Below are 25138 nucleotides of genomic sequence, written 5' to 3' on the forward strand. Positions count from 1 at the left end.
GGCTGCCGCAGGGGCTGAGGGGCGCCGCCGCCCCCGCAGGTGAGCCAGGTGCGCCGTACGCGGCGGCCCCGGCGCAGTCAGCAGGTGAGCCCCCGCGGCCCGGCGCGCCCCAACTCCGCTCCCTCCGCCCCTCGCAGCTGGCTCGAGCCTGCCCGGCGGCCGTTGTGCTTGCAGTTCCGCCAGGGTGCCGTTCCCAGTGAGCTACAGCGGCGTCCCGGGAGACCTGCCGGCCAGACTTGGACGGGTGAGTGCCGACGGGCGTCATGCCCGGGCCACCAGCGTTGTCCTTCCCAAGTGCTGAGATCGGGAGGTTCAGGGTGGGAAACCAGGGAGGCGGCTCTCCTGGGACCCTCCGACCTGCACGGTGTCCCCGTCCCCATGTTTACTGAAAGATCTTTTAAACGGAACTGGGAATCCGCACTGTACTTGTGGATGGCCTTGACCTCCTCACCTGCATCCAAAAAGGGTGGCAGTACCTGACCGCCCACACTCAGGTCTAGCCATGAGCCGGGAGACAAAGACTGGAGCAGCCAACAACTGGGGAACTCTCTGGAAATCCTGGCCTCGAGAACAAGCCTCTGAGGGTAGAGCCAAGCTGGACAGCGGCCCTGGTAGGAGTGGGGGTCTCAGGCAGCCCCTCCGACCTGAGCCTAGGTGCCCTTGCTGTGACAGATCTCAGTGTCCGGGCAAAGCTGGAATGAGAAAGCAAGGGGTGTGCAGCAGACACTGCAGGAAAGCTGGGGCCCTGCCAGCTCTCGACCCCAGCAGCCTGGGCACAGCCCAGAAGGCCAGGGTGGGTACACCATCATTGTCACAAAGTTGTTAGTTTTTCTTAAGAAATCTGGCTGTCCTTCCTTCCCCTGAGGACTCAGATAGGCTGGAGTGTGCTACACTCATAACCTCCCTTGGAGACTCTGGAACTGCCTGTGTCCCCACTTACCTTGGGACAGTGCTGACTTCCTGTCTCATTGTTGTTGCAAAGGCAACTTGTCCCATTGGTAGCAAATCAAAAACTTCACGCGAACTAAGCAGAAATAAAAATCCTCCTTAAACCTGAGGTCCCAGTCTGTGACTCACACCCATGTTGACTTGGTCCTTCCCTTTTGTGCCCTCCTCAATTCCCTAGGGCCCCAGAGCTGGGCTCTGTGTATTAGGGAGCTGCTTGCCTTTCACAGCTGGAAGAAACCTTAAAGAGTCTGGTGCACCAGCGTGTTCTAGAGACTTGATCATGAGGTGCAGAGAAACCGGCAGACTTGCCCGAGTTGATACTGGATGTTCGAAGTGGGGCGTAGGCCCCAGCCTAGGTCTGCCAATCCCAGGCTTTCTGTGGCCAGGCTGGCCTCATAGTATAGTCTAGGAGTTAAGAGTATGGAAGCTTCCCAGGCCTGGGACCTTGGTTCTGCCACTTCCTAGCTGTGTGACACTGGGTAGGTCATGTCAGTCATTACCATTGTCTCCTGCTCTGTAAGATGAGGGTAACAATACTTGCTTGGTGGGGTTGCTGTGAGGATTAAATGGGTGAAGCATATAAAAGCACTTAGGACAGTGCCAGTGGCAACCCAAACTAAACCCACTGCCGTCGAGCGGGCAGGCTGGGCCCATCATGACCCTATAGGACAGAGTAGGACTTCCCCATAGAGTTTCCAAGGTTGTAAAGCTTTATGGAAGTAGACTATCTCATCTTTCTCCTGTGGAGAGGCTGGTGGGTTCAAACCACTGACCTTTTGGTTGGCAGCCAAATGCTTTAAATATGCCACCAGAGCTCCTGCCTGTCTAGAATACACTTGATATGTGTTAGTCATCACTGCAGCGCATCATCGTGGTGCTCTCCAAAATCGTGCCACCTTTAGCAGACCGTCATGGTGAGGGCCTGCATTTGGAATTAGACAGACTGGTTTGATTCTTAGCCATTTACTAGCTATGTGACCTTGAGATCAATACCCTCCTCTAGAACATGGGATGAGTGACATCAGCCTGGCCAAGGAGGTGTAGGGGTTAAATGAGATGATGCATGTAAGTCCCTTTGCTTGGGTCCAAGGTCACAGACTGGGCTCCACAGTGATGACTCGTATCCTTATGACCTTGATCTACTTAAAAGCCCTGTGAAATCAAACATCAACCAGGAGGTGTTTGTAGGACATGGGCAAAAAGACTGGTGGTGTTCAGGCTTTAGATGATGAAGGATCACTCGCTGACTGTTCAGATTCCAACTGCCTGGTTTTTCCAACCCAGAGTGCACACGGCTTCTTGAGGGCCCACTGCTTCTTTCCCTCCTTGCTCTGTGTCACTGTTTTCGCTTTTGATTGCTGCTGTTAGTGAAAGACCTGGAGTTACCACTACGCATTCAGAAACCCTGTTCTCGTTGTAGGGCCACGAGCTCGTTTACGATGGAGGGAAACAGGCAGACGCGTGTGTCTCGGCCATACAAGATCAGCGAGTCCTCAAAGGTCTGTGACTGATAGCTTACTCCCATGGAAGCTGCCTCGGGAGGGCAATGATTTTTCTGATTAACTCATTCTTTAAAAAAGAAAAAAAAAGTTTTATTGTGATTTTGGTGAAAGTTTACAGAACAAATTCATTTTCCGTATAGCAGTGCACACTTTATTTCGTGACATTGACTGCAGTTTCCCACAGTGCAACAGCTCTCTTCCCACTTCTTCCCCATAGTTACCTCTTCCCTGTGTCCTTCCCTCCCATGTACTCCTGCCCCTCGAGCTGTCTCCCTGTGTATACACAGCCCTTCTATTCTCCCATGATTGATCTCTCCAAGGAGTGTATCTACGTAGTGTAAATGTTCAGCTCATGTGCCTGTCTTTTGTTTGGCTGGAAGCTGTAAGAGTGGGTTCAATTCCAGACCTGAAGGGCAGCTAGGGGCCACAGTCTCAGGGGTTTCACCAGGCTCTATCAGACAAGTAAACCTGGTCCTTTTTTTTTTTTTTTTCCAAATGATTTTGAGTTTTCTTCCACATTGTTCTCCCACTTTATCCAGGATCTCCTACGTAGATTCCCCCTCTTGAGTGGTTGACAGTGGTAGCTGGGCACCATCTAGTTCTTCTGATCTCATAGTCGTATAGGCTGAGGATCGCATGGTGTACCAGCCGCTAGGACTAATTGTTTCCATGAATCTTTGGTATTCTTTGTTCTTCTTTGCTCTGGATGAGGAGAGACCCATCATTGCATCTAGATGGCTGCTCACAGGCTTTTAGGATCCCAGTCGCTACTCATCAAAGTAGGAGGTGGAACAGTGTTTTTGTGTAGTATGTGATTAACCCATTCTTAACTTGCAGATGGACATTGTGGCTGATGGTGATGGTAATCTCCTTAATGATAGGTAGAGGTAGAGACTGCCAAGAAGTGGAAAAAGCCATCGTGAGGCAGCTGCAAGTGCTAGGGACTCTAGGGACATTTTTCCCAGACATTCTTTGTTCTTCAGAGAGTGGTGTTCTGGCCACTTTGTTCCTTTGCCTCTTGCACCAACCCCAGGAGGTGGATGGGACACAGAAAGAGCCATGGCATTGTCCATCCCCACCTTTGAATTCAAAGACTCCAAGGGCATGTCCTTTGAGAGCCTCAGCGTCCAGCCTCCCACCCTGGAGTGGAGAGAACGCTTTGTGTGCCTGGATGTTAAGGGCCCAGAGTGCCTTTCCCTGGTCTTGACCCGCTGGGATCCTAAGACCAGTGCGGATGGCTTCCCCAATGTCAGGCTACCAATCAGTGTCATACTGTCTACCTTATAATCATTCTGGGGTAGAGAGCGTCTAATTTGAAATACACATCAGGCCTCACCCTACACCTGTGAAATTAAAACGTGAGAGTGGGCCTAGGAATCTGTGCCTCAGCAAGCTCCCCAGGTGGTTTGAAACAACCCTGCCCCATAGCTGCCATGGATAAAGGTTGGGGACCAACGTGAGGGACTGTCCCATTTACCCCTGTCTTCCTGCTGAGATTAATGGTGCTTGTGTTCTTTAAAAGCCTCCTTTTTTAGAGATTAAATTATGTGATTGCCTGAAACCAATTAAAGCAAGTGTCCTTGAATTGTTTCTGGCTTACAGTGACCCCATGTGTGTCAGAGTAGCTCGCTAGGCCTGTCTCTGAGGTGCCGAGATGGACTCAAACCTCCAGTCTTTTGGTGAGGAGCCAGGTGCATTAACTGTCTGCATCCCCAGGGACTCAATGGTTACCTTAGATCATGCATTCTCAGTGGGAGTGATACTGTCCCCACAGAGTGGAAATTAGTCTTGGGAGATGCAGAAAAATGTTACTGTAAAACACAGCTATATGTGCAGCAAGGAGCTCTGGTGGCATAGTGGTTAATGCATTCTGGCGCTAACTGAAAGGTCTGCAATTCAAAGTCACTCTGTAGGAAAAACATGTGCAGGCTGCTTGCGTAAAGATTACAGCCTTGAAAGCCCCAGGGGCAGTGCTCTGTCCTACAGGATCTCTGTGAGTTAGAGTGCACTTGATGCAGTGGGGACACACAGTACATAAGCAGATACCCAGTGTATCTATGGTGGGGATATAGGGAAAAATACCCATGAACACTCTCTCCAACCCACTGCCAGAGCTGGTCCTGATGCACAGTAACCCTACAGAAAGAGTAGGACTGCTCCAGAGGGTTTCCAAGGCCGTAAATCTTCACGGGAGCAGACTGCCTCATCTTTCTCCTGGGGGGTGGCTGGAGCGCTCAAACCACCGACCTCTTGGTTGGCAGCCAAGTGCTTCACCACTGCACCACCAGCGCTCCTGTGAAAGCTCTTTAGGAGAATGATGATAGATAAAAAATGATTGAAAATCATTGCTTCAGATAAAGGGAGTGAGCAACCATCCTGTAGATTTGTTAAGAGAGAAAGGTTCTTGAAGGTGCCTTAAAATATGGGGGTCTTTTTCGAGCGAGGTCGCATCCCCAGAGAAACTCTCCTCTCCCGCCTGAGCTTGCCCAGGAGGCTGTCGCCATACCACATACTCCTGTGAGACCCCAGCGAAGGCTAGCCGCTGTCTCAGAGGGTCTGAGCCAGAGCTCAGCTGGGAGGACGGTGAAGCTTTCTAAGTTTGCTGGGCCTACAATCTGTCTGGCACTACAATCGTCCCGCAGACAGATGCTGAGTTATGTGGTTCTCTCTCCCTTGGCTGATTGTATTTATACTTCTTAGCTTTTCTACAACAAACAAACACCCAAAACCTTGGTGAACTCTCAGGTTTTCCAACATTAAACTCACTCATGTAGCCAGCCGCCAAATAAAAAAACAGAGTATCACCAGCCTGCAGGGCCCCTTGTCATCCCCTTCCCGTCCCTACACTCAAGATAACCGCTCTCTCAGCTTCCCACACCATGGGTTAGCGCTGCCTGCTTTCAGCGTCTCACTGGGAGGGCGCTCTTGTGTGTCTGGCTTCTTTCACTCAACACTGTGCTTGGGAGGCTCAGCCACACTGGTGTGTGTGTGTTTGGGGGGTGCTGAGGTTCAGCCCTGTGGAGGCTCTGTTGTGTGACTGCCCTGCCTGTTCATCTCCAGAATGTGCTTATCTATCTCAGCCCTCAGTTCTTTTTTTTTTTTTTAATTAGGATTTGGGTGAAGATTTACAGAGCAAATTCACTTTTCATACAGCAGTTCACATATACTTTGTCTCATGTCATTGACCAAAATTTACAATGCAGCAGCTCCCCTCCCACTTCCTCCCCATAGTTACCTCCTCCCAGTGTCCATCCCTTCATCTCAGTTCTTTTTAAACGTGTAACACAAGCACCTGAGATCAACCCGCTGCGTTCTCTCCCATGTTAGTCCCTGAGGACCTGTCTCCACCCACTCTGCCTGCGTTTCACTAAGGCAGTCAACCAGGAAGCAAAGGAATGTATAGGGTTTAAAGCCGTCAGAGAATGGCAGGGTTCCAGAATATTCAGACCAAACCCACTGCCATCAGTCCATTCTGACTCATAATGACCCCAGAGGACAGAGTAGAACCACTCCATTAGGTTTGCAAGGCTGTCATCTTTATAGAACCAGAGCCCAAACTAAACCCACTGCGGTGGAGTGGATTCCGACTCACAGCGCCCCTAGAGGACACAGTGGAATTGCCCCACAGGGTTTGCAAGGCTGTCATCTTTATGGAAACACCCAGTGCCATTGAGTTGATTCTGACTTACAGCAATTCCTATTAGGTTTCCAAAGCAGTAAATCTTTACGGAAGTAGAATGCCCCATCTTCCTTCCACAGAGGGCTGGTGGGGTTGAACTGCCGACCTTCCGGTTAGCAGTCAAATGCCTTAGTCAGTGTGCCAACAGGACCTACAGCTTCTAAATTACATGAACTGCTCAAACTCCATTATTGACGTCCCTTTAATGGTTCAAGCCCACCAGCCACTCCTCAGAAGGAAGACGGGGCAATCTACTTCTATAAAGATACCAGCTCGGAAACCCAAGGAAGGGTCACTATGAGTTGGATCCAACTCCATGGAAGTGAGGTGGTTTTTTTTTTTTTTTAGGTTTTTAACACGGGGAAATCACGTTTGCTTGTGTGTTTGCAATTGTCCTCTCTGCAGCTACAGTAAAATATCCAAGGTGGGTTGTAGTCGAAGGGCAGGTGAAGACTCAGACGTGCCTCGCTTGTACGGAGATAGGGTTTGGGAAACAGTGGCTGTCCTCTTTCCCATCCTGCTCGCTGGAGCAGATGGTCTCCCCGGCAGCTGTTATCCAGCACTTCCCGCGGTCCTCAGCCCTGGGGCTGTTTCCCTTTTAACGCCGCAGCCTGCGGTGTGTACCTTCATCTAAGTGTAGCAGTTGCAGGAGACTGCCGGAGGACAGGAGGCCGTCAGGTCCTGGGGTGGGCAGACACACACCCGGCGGCCCCTAACTTGCTCCTCTCTGTCCTCAGCCTTGCCTTTACTATTAATCCATAGCCTGCTATTCTAGTATTCTTTTATTGCCTTCCTTTAATCCACACGAGCAGGGCCTGTTGACAAGCCAGTGTCTGTTGGAGGCTGGAATCATTCCTGTTTCATTAGCAGCTAAGACTAGGCCAGCACGGCTCTCTGTGGAGCTCCTGGGTGGTGCAGACACTTCACGGGCTCAGTTGCTTACTGAAAGTTGGAGGTTCGAACCCACCCAGAGCCACGACTTACCTAAGTCCACAGAGTAAGCGGCAGAGTGGGGATTCCGAAGCAGATTGTATTCGATTTTAGAAGTCACCCTGAGCAACTTCAGTGTCCTGATGGGTCAGCATTTTTCAAACCTATTTGCTCATGACCCACAGTAAGAAAGAAAGAGAGGGAAGGAGGGAGGGCAAGAAGGGAAAGAGAGAGAGAAGAGATGAGAAAGGAAGCAAAGAAGGTATGGATAGACACACGGAGACTTCCCTGATCTTCTGCAGTGCACTCTGGTATCTGACACCCTGCTTGCTTTCACCCACTCTCTTTAAAATGCTGGGCATGACCCCCATGTGGCTCTTGGGACCCTGCAGGGTGTGGGTGGGCCGGTGGAGCCGGGGCCTGACATCTGCTGTCTGCCACAGGTGTATCACTGGGCTGAGCACTCGACCACGGTGCTGCAGCGGCTGAACGAGCAGCGTCTTCGCGGCCTCTTCTGCGACGTCGTCCTGGTGGCAGATGAGCAGCGTGTGCCCGCCCACCGCAACCTCCTGGCCGTGTGCAGTGACTACTTCAATTCCATGTTCACCATCGGCATGCGGGAGGCCTTCCAGAAGGAGGTGGAGCTGGTGGGCGCCTCCTACATCGGGCTCAAGGCCGTGGTGGACTTCCTGTATGGCGGCGAGCTGGCGCTAGATGGCGGCAACATCGACTATGTGCTGGAGACGGCCCACCTGCTGCAGATCTGGACGGTGGTAGACTTCTGCTGCGAGTACCTGCAGCAGGAGGTGAGTGAGGACAACTACCTGTACCTGCAGGGGCTGGCCTCCATCTACAGCCTCAAGCGGCTGGACGCCTTCATTGACGGCTTCATCCTGAGCCACTTTGGCACGCTGTCCTTCACGCCCGACTTCCTACAGAACGTATCCCTGCAGAAGCTGTGTGTCTACCTGAGCAGCAGCCAGGTGCAGCGAGAGTGTGAGCATGACCTGCTGCAGGCTGCCCTACAGTGGCTCACGCAGCAGCCCGAGCGCGAGGCCCACGCCTACCAGGTGCTGGAGAACATCCACTTCCCGCTCATCCCTAAGAACGACTTGCTGCACCGAGTCAAGCCGGCCGTGTGCTCGCTGCTGCCCAAGGAGGCCGACTGCGAGGGCTTCATTGAGGAGGCGGTGCGCTACCACAACAGCCTGGCCGCCCAGCCCGTCATGCAGAACAAGCGCACGGCCCTGCGCTCCAATGAGGAGCGCCTGCTCTTCGTGGGCGGCGAGGTCTCTGAGCGGTGTCTGGAGCTCAGTGACGACACCTGCTACCTGGACGCGCAGAGCGCGCAGTGGGTCAAGGAGACGCCGCTGCCGGCCCGGCGCAGCCACCACTGCGTGGCCGTGCTGGGGGGCTTCATCTTCATCGCCGGTGGCAGCTTCTCTCGGGACAACGGAGGGGATGCGGCGTCCAATCTTCTTTATAGGTATGACCCCCGCTGTAAACAGTGGATCAAGGTGAGATTAAAGCTGGATTATTTCTTTACTCTTGAGGACTCTGTTGATTTCCTTAACCTGGCCATGACTTGCCCCGCTTCTCTCTGGCCTTGCCCACTGCCCCACTTCCGAACAAGGTGTGACAATGCAATTATGAGTCCACGCCCTGGTCTGGGAACGTGCGTGCTGACCACCTCCCAAAGGGTCAGCGCTACCCAGTAGAGCTTTCTGCGCTGAAGATAATGTTCTTACGTCCGCGCCTTCTGGCACGGTGGCCACCAGACACGTGTGGCTGTTGAGCTCTTGAAACATGGCTAGTGTGACCAAGGTGGTAAATTTTCCTTATTATTTCATTAGTTTATATTTAAACTAATACAGCCACCCAAGGCTAGTGGCTGCCATATTGGCTGATGAAGGTCCAGAGAGTTGACTTAGAGTTCCAACCATGTTCTCTGTGTCCCAGAGTCTCCGCGGAGCTCATGTTTTAAAAAGCCCTAGAGCTAGTTTTAGGAGGCTCCAAAGGGTCACACAAAGGTACAGTCTTGGGCTGTGTAGCAGGGGGCATGGCCTCGTTATGTGAAGAGCATGGGCCTTGGAGTCAGACCCGAGTTCCCATCCCTATTTAGTCAAACTATAGTTTGAGGGGATTTAGACTGTTTTTTGGCCATCTCCCAATTCCAGCTTCTCTCTCTGGAAAATGGGTGTGGGAACATTGACCTTCTAGGGTCAGTGGGATCATAACCCATGTTCCTCTTCTCTACAAATGCCCCACTAGGCCACCACCCACAAAAGTACATCTCAGTCTTTGCACTCGCACCTCAGTGGTTTTACTTTACTCTGATTTCCTGAGCTGAAACTCAGCATGGACTCCAGGTGATCCTTAGCTTTTAGCCTCAAAGATCTGTACCACCTTCCACAGTGTGACTCTTGGCCATTAGGAAGGATCAGGTCAAAAGGTGCTTGCGGCTGTGGAGTGTGCCCTGCGAAGTTTTTCAGCAGCGGCAGCCTCAGCGTGGTCCCTGCAGGACCATGTGCGTTTGTGTAAGTGTGTTTGGAGCAGGAAGAGAAGGCTGGTGTTCTCCTTTTGTCTGTCTTATTGAGTGGATTCTTCTGCTCTGTTAACTCGGCTGGCAATCAGCAGTAGTTTAAAAATGATCTGATGGGGCAAGAGGGGAATGATGAATTTTTATTTCAGGAAACCACTAACTCAGCAGTTCTGAGTCTTGGGTCCTGCCCAGTTCTAGTCTACATGGTAGACCACGTGTCCAGACCAGTTTTGGGAAGTGTGTTCTCCATCCCCCTCTCAGGGGCTCTGAGAAGTCCCACGTGAAGAACCCTCTTGACTCACATGGCCACTGTGTCACGTCCCTGGGCCACAGGTGCTATAGAACGTGTTTGGGGAACACAGTGCTAGATGTTGATGCTGTTCCAGGAAGGGAAGGTACAGATGTGTCGCCTCCGCAGGTGGCCTCCATGAACCAGCGCCGAGTGGATTTCTACCTTGCCTCCATCAAAGATATGCTGGTGGCTGTCGGCGGCCGGAACGAAAATGGAGCTCTCTCTTCAGTAGAGATGTACAGTCCCAGGACTGACTCTTGGTCCTACGTGGCTGGCTTGCCAAGGTAACTGGAAGTTTTTAAGGATTTTGATGGGTTACAGTTCAGTGCACTGCCCTTTCTGGCTACTATGTTCTCCAAGTCTAGATCTCCTGGCTTGTAAACAACAGTAGGTAGAACGTGAGAGTCAGAGGGTGTCGTGGAGAAGAGTCTGAGCTCTGGTTTCAGACTGTGTGCAGGCTTCTGGGTGGCAGAGATGGTTCGGTGTTTGACCTCTGACTGACAGCCTGGCTGTGTGAACTCAGAGGTTCCTAGGAAGAAAAGTCTGGCAGTCTGCTACTACAAGTCCTGTGGAGCACAGTTCTACTATGACACACATGGGGTCCTCGTGAGTTACAGTCAACTGGACAGCAGCTCTTTTTTTTTTTCAAGTGCAAGTTAGCTTGCTGCTAGAACAAGCACCTCTCTATAAGTGAGTCTATTCAGTGCCTGAGGGTCAGAGAGTGAGTACTGATTTCAGTTCAGGTAGTGAGTTCATGAGGGAGCCCTGGTGGCACGGGATAAGCACACAGCTGCTAACCAGAAAGTCGGCAGTTCAAACCCAGCAGCCACTCCATGGGAGAGTGATGTCATGGCCTGCTTTCATAAAGACTACAGCCTAAACTGCTGTATGGAAAGTGAATTTGCTGTGTAAATTTTCACCCAAACCACAATTTAAAAAAAAGGCTACAGCCTAGGAAACCCCATGGAGTTCGACTCTGTGCTGTAGGCTTGCTCTGAGTTGGAATAGATGCAATGGCAACGGGTTTAATGAGTTTATATGGGGAAGGGGAGACTGAGAGAGGGGAGGGGTCTTGGCAGAGGGGCAGAGCTGGGACAGGAGCCCTAGAGGTCTTGCTGCAGTCTGCCACTTACCTGCCCTATTCAGCCACTCCTTGTACAATGACAGCTGCCGCCTATGTTTTCTGTGGCACCAGGCCTAGCATTCACCTGCTCTGTGTACTGTCCCATCAAATCCGCCCCCCCGCCTGAGAACAGGTCTCCCCATTTCACAGAGGAGAAGACTGAGGCCCATGCTCAAGGAGGTTAAGCCGGTGTAACACTAAGCCCCATCTGTCTCTGTCCCTGTGTCCACACATCTCCCCGCAGGTTCACGTACGGCCACGCGGGCACCATCTACAAAGACTTTGTGTACATCTCAGGAGGCCACGACTACCAGATCGGCCCCTACCGTAAGAACCTGCTGTGCTACGACCACCGGACGGACGTGTGGGAGGAGCGGCGGCCCATGACCACGGCACGCGGCTGGCATAGCATGTGCAGCCTGGGCGACAGCATCTACTCCATCGGGGGCAGTGACGACAATATCGAGTCCATGGAGCGCTTCGACGTGCTGGGCGTCGAGGCCTACAGCCCTCAGTGCAACCAGTGGACCCGCGTGGCGCCCCTGCTGCATGCCAACAGCGAGTCGGGCGTGGCCGTGTGGCAGGGCCGCATCTACATCCTGGGCGGCTACAGCTGGGAGAACACTGCCTTCTCTAAGACCGTGCAGGTGTACGACTGTGAGAAGAACAAGTGGAGCAAGGGCCCTGACCTGCCCAAGGCCATCGCCGGCGTATCCGCCTGTGTCTGCGCCCTGAATCCATGGCCAGAGGACAAGAAGAAGAAGGGCAGGAGCAAGAGGCCCCAGGACCGGGGCCAGTGACCCCTGGCGGCCCTCACACCTGCCTCCGCCAACCAGTGACAGCTCCTTAGGGGCTGGAGGTACCATGTGCTGCCTGACTGCTTTTTTTTTACTGTTAGGACTCTTGGTCTTTCTGTGATCTCACAGTAACTGATTAAATATTACCTAGAACTTGGCACATCACCTTGCTGAATAGACACACCAGGGCCCAAGCAACAGCTCTGCCCTTCTCACCACACCCTAACTGTCCCCCTGGAGAGCAGCCAGGCCAGAGGTTACACACAGACCTGAGTGGTGAAACTCGGGGCGTCAGAGGGACATTCGAGCCTCCTAAAACCTGGCTGAGCTTTTTAAAAATACAGATTCCTGCCCCCCCCCTCAGAATTGCCAGTTCCTAAATTGCCAGGAGTAGAGGGTGGCGGTGCCTGGAATCTGTATTTTAACTGGTTCCTGGAGTGACTGAGCATCAGCCACGTTTGGAAATCACTGTCAAGGTCAAGCGTATGCATCTTCTAGACGAGGTCACAGAAACCCTGAGGGTGTGAGCTAGCGAGGCTCCCAGAGCATGCTGGACACTTGGGAGACCTGGGAGTTCCTGCCAGGGAGGTGCACACGCTGGGATTTCCCCATCACATGACTTGTTTCTGAACAGTCCTGGCCCCTGCCTGGTCATCTTCCCAAGTTCCCCAAGGCCTAGGGAATCCAGCAAGGAAAGGGGGGAGGAATGAAGCTCTTTATAAACATTCCTCTGATTTGTGCTGGTTTCCTTTTCTTTTCTGAGCCGCATGTTTCTTGTATCACTGTGCTGAGCTCCCAAAATTGACATCTATTTCTCAGGAAAGAAACAGTGAGCTCTGTAGAATCTGTCATTGTCGTCTCTGCCTGCGGTGCTGAGAAGCCATTGTAAGCTCCCACACAGGTGAATAGACACTGGTCCCCAAGAAGGTGGTGGCATGCCTTACCCAAGTCAAGCAATAGATCCTGGTCTGTCATCTGCTACTAAGTGGTTGTGTTTTGCTGGGCAAATGCATTGACCAGGTCTTGGTCTGTTTCTTTGGCGAGTGGCGGGGTTAGATGAAATCATGGCCGAGCCCCTGCCAGGTGTTAAGTTCTGTGATACAAGCTATTGACGTGTGCCGCCTCTCCTTTAGGATGCAGAGGGTTTTACAACAGATGTCTATAATGGATGCCCTTCAAAGAGAGCTTTTAGACAACTGCCCAAGCCGAACGCATAATGTAAGCAAAATGCTATGGGAGGATAGAGTGGGACAGGCTTTAATCCTGGGCCAGAAGGGCATTAATCACCTGCTCCTTGGTAAAGATGAGAAAATGTCAAGATTTAGCGCTGAGAGTGATACTAGAGTAAGAATAGCCTCAGTTCAGTCACTCCCAATTTTTCAAGGTTCTTTGCCACCTTTTCTTTCTTTCCTTCAGGGTTTACTGTGATCTTGATTGGTCTGTTTCTAGTAACCAGGAGAGATGAGAAGGACTTGGGGATAGGAAGCTTAAATACTCAATGTCATTGCCCTCTATTATTGGTCGGTTGAGTAGTCTGCACATCTAGCCAGTTATGTCCATCTGGAAATCCCGAGAGGTTTACAAATGGATGACGTTCTGCAAAACAGACTGTAAACTTCTTGTAGCTCCACAACACGTCAGCTTGTTAAAGGCTCTGAGAAGTCCTGCATTAGCTGTTAATGTCCCATCAACCAAAGCTGAAAATTTCTGAAGTTCTTAACCATGAATTTTATTTTTTTGACTCATACGTAGTCCCAGACCTCCACCAAACATGTTTTGCAGAACCACCAACTCTGGGATAGCTTGTACCCTTCCCATCCCAGGAAAGGTTTTATCATTTAAAGACCCTTCAGAGGATAGTATCGTGGATGTGGTCCAGATTCCCAAGCTCCCCTAGGGTCACGAGCAAACAGGCAGCTTTCAGCCAGAATCTAGGGGCAGGTTGGGAAGAGCACACAGCAAGCCTCTGTATGTGGGAAGCAGGTTGACCATGTATTTCTAGTGTCAGCCAGCTGCTTTCTGTTTTTTTTTTTTTTTTTTAAACCATAGGACTTGTCCCAGGATAAAGGTGCCATGCTGGCCTCCATTTTGATTATCCTGTGCCTCTGGGTTACACTGTTCTGTATCTAATATTTTGTGATGTCTCTCCTGACACTTATAAGACTGCTTGTAAATTACATAGGCATAGCACGTTTGATTATTGAGGTTGAGAGTTTTCTGGTAAAGGCAAGGATGATAGGTTTCATCTCATGGACCAACTTCAAATAAACTATGCTGGCTACACTGTGCTCAGGAAGGCTTTGGGACTTGGTGGGATCTGTGGAAAGGCGTGAGGGACATCACGACTAAGGAACAGTGTCCACAGGAGTCCAAGGCAGCAGAGTGGTGGTAAGCTGTGCCAGGTATTTGTGACTCAGTGTTTTAAAGATGGAAATCCAGTCCCCATTCATTCAGCGAAGAAAGGAATAAAGTGGTTTTAAACCCAAATGAGCAGTAGGTGGCCACTTGAACTGCAGAATCACAAACTGCAGAGACTTGGGTTCATGCGGGCCACCGTCTCGCAGTGAAAATGGGCACATGCTGCTGTTTTCCTATGTCATTAAATAGTTGATGACACTCTAGGCTGGTTGGCTTGCACTTCGAACACCTGGACCACCTTTGATCTTTCAAAGTAAGTGAGGTGGGCTTTCTTTCGGATTTTTATTTTCTTCATTTTTAAAGAATTAGAGTTTTACCTTCATTTTAGTTACAGGTTTGGGGTTTGCCCTCACCCAACTTGGAACCTGGTTTGCGTAAGACACAAATGTAATAATAGATAGGAAAGACAGTAGAAAAGCTGAAGAACCTTGTTACTTATGGTGGGCTTTCTGTTGTTTAACATACATGTATATTGTGTCATCGATTTACTGCACTTATTGCTCAATCTGTATTTTTAACATTCTGTCATTTTGGTAAGACTACCAGGTGGGACCTGGGAATCCGGTTCTGAGCAGGAACCACACGTGTGTCTGTCTGTTTTGAATATCCCTCCCCCTGGCCCTCAATGACAAGGTGACCTGAGGGTGACTTAGCAGAGATCCCAGAAACCAATGCTAAGAGGTACTCAGTTTTGGTAGGGAGCCCAAATGCCGAAGGGGCACGCTTGGGGACTTAAGGTGCCTGAGCCCTGTGGTTCATAGTACCCTAGCCCCAAGGCCCAGAGTGACCTTTTGGTGATTTGCAGCAATGTGGGAAAACCCCCACCTGCACCCCAGTCCTCCATGGCATGGAGCTCGGCTACACAAGCCCAAGCAGCATCTCTGGCCTTGTGGCTCCCTGAGCTTGAGTTAGAACCTCAAACCACTGTACCAAACCTGGAGGGGCAGCCACAGCCCTGGTCTGGCCATTCAGAGGGATGGGTAGGGCAGGGGCAAGAAAAACCCCTGTAGCGTCATGTCAGGCAGCTCCAAGGGTACTTGGCGATCCTGACCCGTGCATCTGCCAAGCCTGGCAGTTTTTAAAGTTTTTTGAAATGTTTTTATACTTTTTGATAAAATTTACTAGTAATTGTTTTGTAGATTGCCTGCTGGGGTTTCCCACCTCATCCCCTCCCCTACCCCCTTGGTTCTGTCCTTGACAACAGATTCCCTGTGGTCAGTGGCAGGATCTCACCCATGTGGCCCTGTCTTGGACCTTGCCCTCTGTGGCAGTGACCTGATACAACTATGGAATTTTGTAAGGTCACTTGAGGCCTGTCAGTGACTGTCTTAGGCCCACAACAGAGCAAGTGGGCACTTGGACGCCCTTCCCAAGCTCTGTATTTCTTAAGCTCCTACCTCAGTGGTGTGCGGAGTTGAAGAGACATCTGAGGACTGATCCATGTATCACTTTTCTCATACGGGTCCTTTCTCACCCTGGATGGTGCCTGGGGGCCTGGTCTACTTCCTGCCATGTCTCCTCTTCAGGGACTCTTCACATGAGGTGCAAGAACTGTCCTTGCAGTCAGCAGAATTGTTGTCCTTGGCTGTGGAAATCATTTGTTTCTTTGCTTTTTACCCAGATAGGATGTGTGGCTTCTGAAGGTGTTTTGAAGTCTCAAGACATTCTCCTTTGCTTGCCTTAGTTGAAAAAGTCGAAGGAATGTATGGCTTTTGGTGGTGGAGGAACGGAGGGGATAAACTCTTCCACACTGGTTCTCTTTGAGAAAAGGAACGTCTTTTCAGAGCTACCTGAAGCCATCTTAACAGGCCGGCTTGCAGTGGGAGGGAAGACTCCCGTCTCTTGGAATGACTGAAGTTCATCATCAGGCACCGACCGCCCTTCAAAATTAGTAGGACATCTGATGGTTCAGTAATTCTTTGGGGTGGTTCTGGTTACTGATGTTACTGAGATCTGTAATTGTGTGTGCTTATTAATTTGTTGCTTTTCTATTTGTAATTATATGACATGCAACATTTTTTGTCTTCCCCCTTCTTAATTAATTTTCTGCACGTTGCTTTTTCTTCCTTTGTTTGCTTTCAGTTTCATACAGTGTATTCAATTCTTAAGAGACATTAAAATAATTTGCCTGCAAGGGTACGGTTTAATTTGTAATTCCCTTCCAAGTCTCCCATGGTTATTGTATTGATTTTTAGCCCTATTTTTCTCTCTCTGTATGAAAAAGAAACTGTTGTAGTGTTGAGCCCAAATAGAATTTGGAAATTAACCAGACAGCCTTTTAGTGTTGTGGGACACTTGGACACTTTGGATCTGCTTTCACTGGACTTCTAATGACTGTATTTTGCCAGGAATTTCATTCAGATGCTTTAGTGCAGTACCCAGTGACCCAAAATAAAGCGATCTGCTTAAGCTTGGGGAAAATGTGATTAGGGGGAAAAAAAAAAAGTGGAAACCACGGGAAACATAACTTACGATACACGACACAATTACAGTTCTATAAGAACAGAATCTTAGGGCCTAAGAGGAGGATGGCTGCTCTGCCCGGACCGGGTTTTGAAGCCAGTCAGCTGATAAGCGCAGTTCCAAGGGGGCACATCTTCTCCGGTAAATTCAGCCTTGGGAGGATGGAGGGAGGGACCTACCTCACCCATCACCCCCGCAAACCTGATCAGAATGTGCCTTTGAGCAAGAGAGCTGCCCTGCACTCCGGCTGCCGGCTGGTAAATTCACGCGGACCCTTCCCCTTAAGCCGCAGAAGAGTCACATTAGAAACAGTCCTCCCGTCAAGTCCCAGACGAGCACCTAAGCTCAGGTTCTTGCCTTACCCAAGGTCACCCGGCTGGCAGTGGTTACCTTGGTGTAGGCAAGGGCTCGGGTGAAGAGTGTATGCTCCCAGGAAGCCAGGATGAGGCAAGGAAGGGAAGCCAGTAAGAAGGTGCATTAGTTAGCTGGGCTGAGTAACAAACCACTGTCCAGATAGTGGCCTCAAACAGTAACAATCATTCGACTCACCAAGCTGCGGGCGACCGCGTGCCATCCCTGGGTCTCCCGGTGCTCCCTGCCGTGCGGTGGCTGGGGCTGGAGCCATGTGGAGGGGGAGGCGCAGAGGCTGGAGGCTCCCCTCTTCTCTCTTTCCTCCTCCTCCTCTTTCTCCACCCTCTAGTCTCTCCACGTGGTGCCTTACCTTGTCTTCTTACCTGGCAGCCACAAGCTGGCCAGGGGTAACGAGCGGAAGCCACCGGTCGGGCCCTTCCGTTCCAGCCTCAGAGGGCACTGGGGTCCCTTTGCTGCGTTCTGTTCATTGAGGCCACCAGAGACTCAGCCGCTCCCAAGGAAGGGTCACAGATGCACTCCTTTCTTTCTTTTTTAACTTTCTGTTGTGATTTGGGCGCAAACAGCCGCAATTCTTGACGCACGCACACCCGAGGACTGGTGTCCGAGCGTCAGCCATGCTTAGACGGAACCTGGGGCAGCAGAGCTCGGGGTAGCCGCCCAGCCTCCACCGCCTCATCCGGGGCCTGTGCCTCGGGTGATGGCCGCCCAGGGCTCCGCCTCCCCTGCACTCCAGCGCCGCCCTGTGCGTGGGCCACTCGCGGGGGTGAGGGGGCCTGCAGGAGGAGCGCGGGCAGCCGTCAGTGCGCGACGGCCCGGAGCCCGCGTGCGCAGTGCGCCGGACCGGAAGCTGCGAGCGCTGAGGCCTGTGGCAGGGCGCCAGGTCCGCCCGGTCGGACCTCGCCTCTCGAGGACTCTCAAACCACCAACGTCCAAAGTCACGCACTACCCGCAGTTAAGGAATTGTGGCCCCAGCCGGCTCCCCTCGGAGGCGGTATGGAAGCCGAGAGGCGCCATGATGCCTTCGTCAGCAAAGATGGTGGCGGCCCTGCTCTGTGGTCGCAGAGAGGCGCTGGGGTGCGGGACAGGTGAGTGTTCATGGAGGCCCAGTGTGTGTCAGAGTGGAGCTGTGCAGACCACCAGGCCGTTCTTCCAAGGTGTCTGTGGGGGGACCCGAACCTTTCCCCTTTCAGTTGGCAGCTGAGAGCATCAACCCTCCGCACCTCTAGGGATGCCGCGTGGGACCCACATGAGTCTGAATTTATTGTGCGGTAACGGGTTTGTCTTTTGCGTTTTCGTGGGGCTGGGAGAGGGGCAGAGTGCGGAGCGCAGCCGGTCTCTTCAGAATCGGCATGTACTGTGCCATTACCGTATGGGGACCGAGGTGGGGGCCCATTGTCTGAGTACCTGCGCACATCCTTAAAAGAGTAGCTCCTATCTTGCTTTCCTCACGGACCCTGTCACTCACGCGAGGTATTCATCAAGCATCCCCCGTGCGCAGGCAGGCACTGTACGCAGTAGGGTGCAGTGATGGCCAGGTAGGGATACCTGCCCTCATGGAGTGGATATTCTCACGGGAGACACAGGCCAGCACAGACGTAAGGACACCTAGCACCTCCTGGGCCTCCTTCAGAACTCTTGCTGCAGCCACTGACGGAAGCCAGTTCTGTGCCTGCTTTGCCCAGGTGCGGCCTGACAACACCTCCTCAGAGCCTTCTCACTGCAGGCCGTTAGCTTCTTGGAGGCTTGGAGTGCGATGCACGCAGGAACTCACTGAGCCCTCACCCTTGTAGCAGGACCTGGAGGTCAAAGGAGTTCACGCAGCCTTCACCGCGTGGTGGGAGAGAGGAGATGACCGGCAGACACCCGTTCTGTGCAGCTGGTCTGAGATGTTGACATGAACCGTCTTGGAGGATCCTGAGGGACCGTTAACCAGTCGTCCATAGCAACTCAGTAATGCATTCTTGTACTGGTGATCCCTCCTCCCCTGTTCCATCTACTTCCTGGGGTCACATTCCCAAATTCACTACTTTTATACAAACCTTGGTCTCATGGCCTCCTTTGGGGAAATTAGGGTATGTCACCTCCCTGTCCCCTTACTTTGGTCATTTGTCTTGGTATGACCCACACCTGTCTGACCTTGGTATTTCTCCTGAGGCTAAAATAGTGAAATAAAGGCAGTATTCATTCCAGTCCTCTTGGGAAGCAATTCCGTGAGAGTGGTCCTCAATAGATCTGCAGAGAGTGATCTAGAGCCCCACTGCCCTCAGTGAACTCTAACTCATAGTGACCCTAAAGGACAGGGTACAACTGCCCCATAGGATTTCCAAGGCTGTCAGTCTTTATGGAAGCAAAATGCCACATCTTTCTCCTGTGGAGTTGCTGGTGGGTTCGTACCACTGACCTTTTGGTTAGCGGCTGAGTGCTTTAACCACTGCATCACCAGGGCTCCCTCGATCTTGGGCAGCAGCCCCCAAAACATTGTTCCCAGAGCAGCAGCATAACTGGGGAACTTGTTAGAAATGCACACTCTCAGGTCCCACTCCAGACTTTCTGGGTGTGGAGCTCATCCATGTGTTTTCAGAAGCCCTTCTGGTGATTCGGATGCTTGCTGAAGCTGAGAGTCATTGTACTAGAGGCATTTGCCTCCTCCTCCGTCCACAGACCTTCCTGGGCTATGAGTCCCTGCCAGATAGCCAACAGCTGCGCCTAGATTGCTTTGTCTAAAATCTGAACCACTGGGCTTCTCCCTGGTTAAACACAGCATAGCCCAGGGGTGGTGAAGCTTCCACTTGGGAGGTCACATACCTGCTGCATCCCAGAGAAAGTGAACTTCCTCTGTGCACTTCCTGTTGACAGCCAGTCCTGGCGACCCAGCCCTTTGAGTTGGCCTCCAGCGTCCGCTGGCTCTGTGACTGTTGCTCCTGCCTGACGCGCTCATTTTACCAGGCATGCCACAATAGTGATTAATCTCCCCTAGGACCATGGCCTCACTCTTTCCATCATCTAAAGATGCTAAAAATATATTTACTCATATACACAGCCCAGGACTTCTAAACGTGCGAATGCTGTGGGCCTTCTGTGTCCTGGGTGAAATTGAAGGCATCTGGATTCCAGTGCTCGACGCTAATAAGCCTCTAACAAGGCCCCACTCAGGCTCTCCTGTTTGTAAAATGAGGAACAGCATCCCATCTCTGTGATGTGGACAGAGCATGGCCCAGAGAGCCATGGAACATGGGTTTTAGCTTCAGCTCTGCTCCGTATCACCTGGGCAGGACTCCTGATCTCTTTACACTCATTTCCTTCCTCTGAGGGATGAGATGGTTGGAAAAAATTAGTGTTCCCCATGGTGTGATCTGCAGAACTCCTGTTGACTCAGTGGCTTCCTAAAGAAGGAATCCATAATCAGAAAATGTTTGGGGAACTCTGGAGGCAACATCCCCCTCTTGGAGAGTCATGTTACACATTAGTATGTTAAAGCCTCTGAAAAGTCCCATAAAAGATGCTTATTTAAATTTGCTTAAACCAAGGTTTCCCAAGCTTGTTTGACCCTGGGCACCTCTCCCTTTTTTTCCTCTATTAATAACTACAGAGATAGTGTCAACACAGAGCTCCTGGGAAAATGGCAACCTGTAAGAATGGCATGGCAGGGGCATCTGACCTCCTCTCCCTTCACAAGGGGGAAAGAGAATCCAGATTAACAGCCCAAGGCTGGTTTCCATGGGGAGGAGGTCAGACATGGGGCTTTTCTCCAACCTTTTTTTTACCAATTCTAACACCAGCCATGGCAGTCTCTACCTCTCTACTGGGTTCAGTAATTTGTTGCAATGGCCACATGGAACTCACAGGCAATACTCATGATTAGAAGGTTTTTAAGGAAGCAGGAGGTTATAATACATGATCAGAAATGACTCAAGATACAGTTCTTCAATCAAGATAGCCTCTATTCAGCCATGCTTGTGGTCACATCTCTGTCTGGTCCTTGGGCACTCTTTTGGCCTGACCTCTGGCCTGCAAGGACAAGTGTTACAAAGCTCTTTAGCTTCACCGGTAAGTGCCTGGATGCATACCACTTCACCAGTAAGCCTTGGCTCGAAGGCACTCAGCATGCCATCTTGATGTTACAGCTTTCTCTTGGTCTCCTGGGTCCTGGAGGTTCTCAGCACAGGGACCCCAGGTCCAAAGGATACACTCATCTTCTTGGTGGTAATGAGATCCCCCTGTCTGCCTCTGGGAAGGCTCATTTTAAGCATAATGTGATGACAAAACTGACCAATCCCCTTGTTACAGTTCCATACATCTTATTTGCATGGTCCCACCCCTACAAGAGTGCCATGCACCTTATTTGCATTATTACCAAGCTATCCAATCCCCTTTGTAGGCTACAAGCACCTCATTTGCATAGTTCCACCCAGTCATTTGGTAGGAGTTACAAGACCATGGTGAGAAAGGCCATGTGAAAGTGATCCACCATACTGCAGAACCTATGAGATTTCTGTCTTACCAGTTCTAACAGTCGAGAATTCAGTGCTTGTCCTGTCACCCACAGAAAAAGATGCCACAAAGGCATCAAAGAGGATGGCTAGCTGACTCTTTCAGAATATGTACCTCATGGAGGACACAGTGGCTTGATGTGGTTTCCATGTTTCGAGGTCTGACTTTTAATCTTGCAGACTTAGAATCTTGATTTCAGGAGCCCTTACGGTGCAATGGTTAAAGAGCTTGGCTAGTAACTGAAAGATCGGTAGCTTGAACCCACCAGCTGCTTCATGGGAGAAATATGTGGCAGTCTGCCTCCATAAAGATTTCCATCCTTGGAAACCCTATGGGGCAGTTCTATTCTGTCCTGTAGGGTCTCTGTGAGTTGGAATCAACTTGATGGCAATGGGTTTGGGTTGGGTTGGTTGGTTCATGGCACAAGGGTTAAGCTCTTGGCTGCTAATCGAAAGGTTGGCAGTTTGAATCTATGCAGCTGCTCTGCAGGAGGAAAGACCTGGCAATCTGCTTCTGCAAAGATAACAGCCTGGGGCAGTTGTCTGTCACATGGGGTCACTGTGGGTCAAGTGGACTCAGTGGCACAACAAAAAGACTCTTGGCTGCTGTACCCATCATAAGAGAGCAGGCTCACGGAACTTACCACACTGACCTGTCGGTGAAAGCCAGTATTGAGGGCAGAAGTTTGGATGACATACCTGGTCATCCACTTATGTGGAAAGAGCAAGAACCCAAGATAAAAATACATAGAGATTCATGGGCAGTGGCAGGTGCCTTCACTGGTTGGTCAGAGACCTGAAGGGAAAAATGACAAGATTGGGGAAAGGTGAACTGGAGGACACGTGGGGATGGGCTTGTGCCAGTGGGTGTGGGGTGTGGAGCCCTTTGTATCACATGGTGGTGCAGGGATGAGTGCTCACCGTGCAGCAGGCCAAGCAGCTGAGTCAAGAGAAAGACTCAGCCCGCTGATGTCAGCCAGCTCTGTCATCAGCCCCCCCGGTGCCTGCACAGTACATGGATGCAGGCGCGAGAAATTGTGATCATCTGAAACACAGAGAAGACATCACACAGAAAGACGTTCATAAAGAGTGAACAACTGGAAACAATTTACATACGTGCACTTGAAACATGCTCGGGATGGAACGTTGTACAGTCACTTAAAACACTAAGGTCCGTGAGCAGTGACTTCGTCCTTCAGTGCTGCTGTGACAAGTACCACAAGCCGGTGGCTCTAGCAAACAAATTCATTTGCTAACAGTTTAGGAGGCTAGAAGCATGAATCCAGGGTGTCAGCTCTAGGGCTAGGCTTTCTCTGTCGGCTATGGGGGAAGGTCCTTGTCTCTCTTCAGCTTCTGTTCCTTGGCTTTTCAGTGATCTCCACGTGGCGGCGTGGCATCTGTCTTCCCCCATCTTTGCTTGCCTGTCTGCTCTTCCAGATCTCAAAGAAAGTGACCTAAGACCCACCCTGTCCTAATGGTCCTCATTGGCATAACAAAGAAAACCCATTGCCAGCGGGATTGTAACCAAAGGTATTAAACAAAAGAAAACTGACCCAGATTCCAGTCATAGAGACCCCTCCTTGGGTTTCTGAGGCAGAATCTCTAGGGAAGAAGATTGCCCAATCTTCCTTCTGAGGAGTGGCTGGTGGGTTTGAACCGCCAGCCTTCTGGTTAGCAGTCAGATGCCTTAAGCACTATGCCACCAGAGCTCCCAACTGTAGGTATAGGGGTTCAGATTTACACCACAGTATTTGGGGGACATAATTCAGTCAATTTCAAGGAGTTTTTAAGAAAAATACTTGCATTGATGTTATGGAGAAAGCCAGACTACAAAAACCATGTATCAATGAATAATAATAACACTGTGTATCAGTGAGTGGTGACTAAGTGCCATGCATTGTCTTAGGTGTTTCATACACTTAATTGCACTAAATTAAATTCCTACTGAGAACAATCATGGGAGAAGGAAGGGCTGCTTATGCACAGGGAGACAGCTCAGGGTGCAGAAGAGTATGGAGGGATGGACACTGGGAAGGAAGTGAGAGGGGAGCTGTTGCATTGTAAATTTTGGTCAATGACATGAGACAAAGTATATGTGAACTGCTGTATGGAAAGTGAATTTACTCTGTAAATCTTCACCCAAATCAAAATAAAATTAAAAAAAAAATTAATTCCTACCACTATGTTAAAAAAAAAAAAAGGAAAAAAGACTTGGAAGTTATACACCAGAAAACCAACAGTGGTCATCTCAGGAGACAGAATTGTTTTTCTTTTCTGTACTTTGTTAAACCTTCTGTGAGGGGTCTTGGTAGCATAATGGATAAAGCGCTCAGCTGCTAACTGAAAGGTTAGAGGTTCAAACCCACCAGCAGCTCCTTGGAAGAAAAATGTGGTCGTCTGCTCCCATGAGGGTTACAGCACAGTAAACCCTGTGATGCAGTTCTGCTGTGGTCCTACAGGGTCACTGGAGGTTGCAGTCCACTTGACAGCACACAACAAAAACTTTTCCCACACTGAGCTTGTATTGCTTTATAGCTGGGAGGAATTCAAAGTGGGTTTTTTAAAAGTAGGATGGACCCTCTGTCTCTTGCCTCTGACCTTTTCCCCAGTTTGTTCAAGCTCATGGTACTAGCCGAGGTAGCAGATTCGAGACGGTAGGGAGTCCCTCTTCCTTTCCTGCGAGGCCACCCTCCCCCGATTGTGCCTATGAATTTAAATTAAAAATGATTGTATGACTGATTCTCAGCAGTGCTAAGAGCAGCAACATTATCCTATGTACAGATGCGTCTTATTTAATCGTAGAGCAACCACAGCATAGCAATTACCTATCATATGGTAATTACACCTTTCTGTGTTTTTAAACTTCCATTAGAAGACAGCATCTTATATTGCAAAGAAACAATCTATGTCACAGGCCAGTTGGTCTAGAAATGTCTGTCTGTCTGTCTGGAGAGGCCGGGGTCATCATTGTAACATGCGTCCTTATGGGATGCTTAGCATGCAGCAGGCATCATGAGAAGCCTTTTGCATTCGTTGTCTCAGTGTACGCTCCTCCCCACCATGCTGGGAGCTCGTCTAATTTTCCCAGGATTACAGATGAAGAAACAGGCTCGGAGAAACGGAACTGATTGTTCCGGAAGCAGAGCTACCATTTAAGTCTAGGACAGTTTAACTCAGAAGCCAGTGATGTTCATCATGGTTACAGTTGAGTTGTGTCCTCCTGAAAATACATGTTGAATTCCTGGCCCTTGTCCCTTTGGTAAGAGCTCTGGTGCTATAGTGCTTAAAGCATTAGGCTGCTCACCAAAAGGTCGGCAGTTCAGACCCGGCAGCCACTTCCACTTCATAGGAGATAGATGAGGCAGTCTGCTCCCATAAAGATCACAACCTTGGAAACCCTGTGGGCAGTTCCGCTCTATCCTATACGGTCACTCTGAGTCGGGATCGACTCGATAGCAGTGGGTTTCTTTTCTTGGTACCTCTGGTTGTGATTCTGTTTGGAAATAGGGATTTTCTTTTCCTAGGTTAATGAGGTCATAGCAGTGTAGAGAGGGTGCTGAACCTGATCACTCTTGAGTCATG

The 25138-nt window shown here is 50.6% G+C and overlaps 1 protein-coding gene across 1 annotated transcript in view; it reads left to right on the forward strand.

Moving 5' to 3' along the window:
- The window catches only part of KLHL36 (kelch like family member 36), an 18946-nt gene extending 7130 nt beyond the window's left edge, over positions 1–11816 (forward strand). Inside the window, exons 2-7 of the mRNA XM_007939138.2 lie at positions 138–244; positions 495–611; positions 2317–2447; positions 7503–8576; positions 10020–10177; positions 11261–11816. Of these exons, the coding sequence (XP_007937329.2) occupies positions 138–244; positions 495–611; positions 2317–2447; positions 7503–8576; positions 10020–10177; positions 11261–11816 (2143 nt within the window). The remainder of the gene's footprint in view (positions 1–137; positions 245–494; positions 612–2316; positions 2448–7502; positions 8577–10019; positions 10178–11260) is intronic.
- The last annotated feature ends 13322 nt before the right edge of the window (positions 11817–25138 follow it).

The sequence above is a fragment of the Orycteropus afer genome, unplaced genomic scaffold (genome assembly GCF_000298275.1).
Source record: "Orycteropus afer afer isolate SDZICR_OR568_19922 unplaced genomic scaffold, OryAfe1.0 scaffold00057, whole genome shotgun sequence".
NCBI lineage: Eukaryota > Metazoa > Chordata > Mammalia > Tubulidentata > Orycteropodidae > Orycteropus > Orycteropus afer.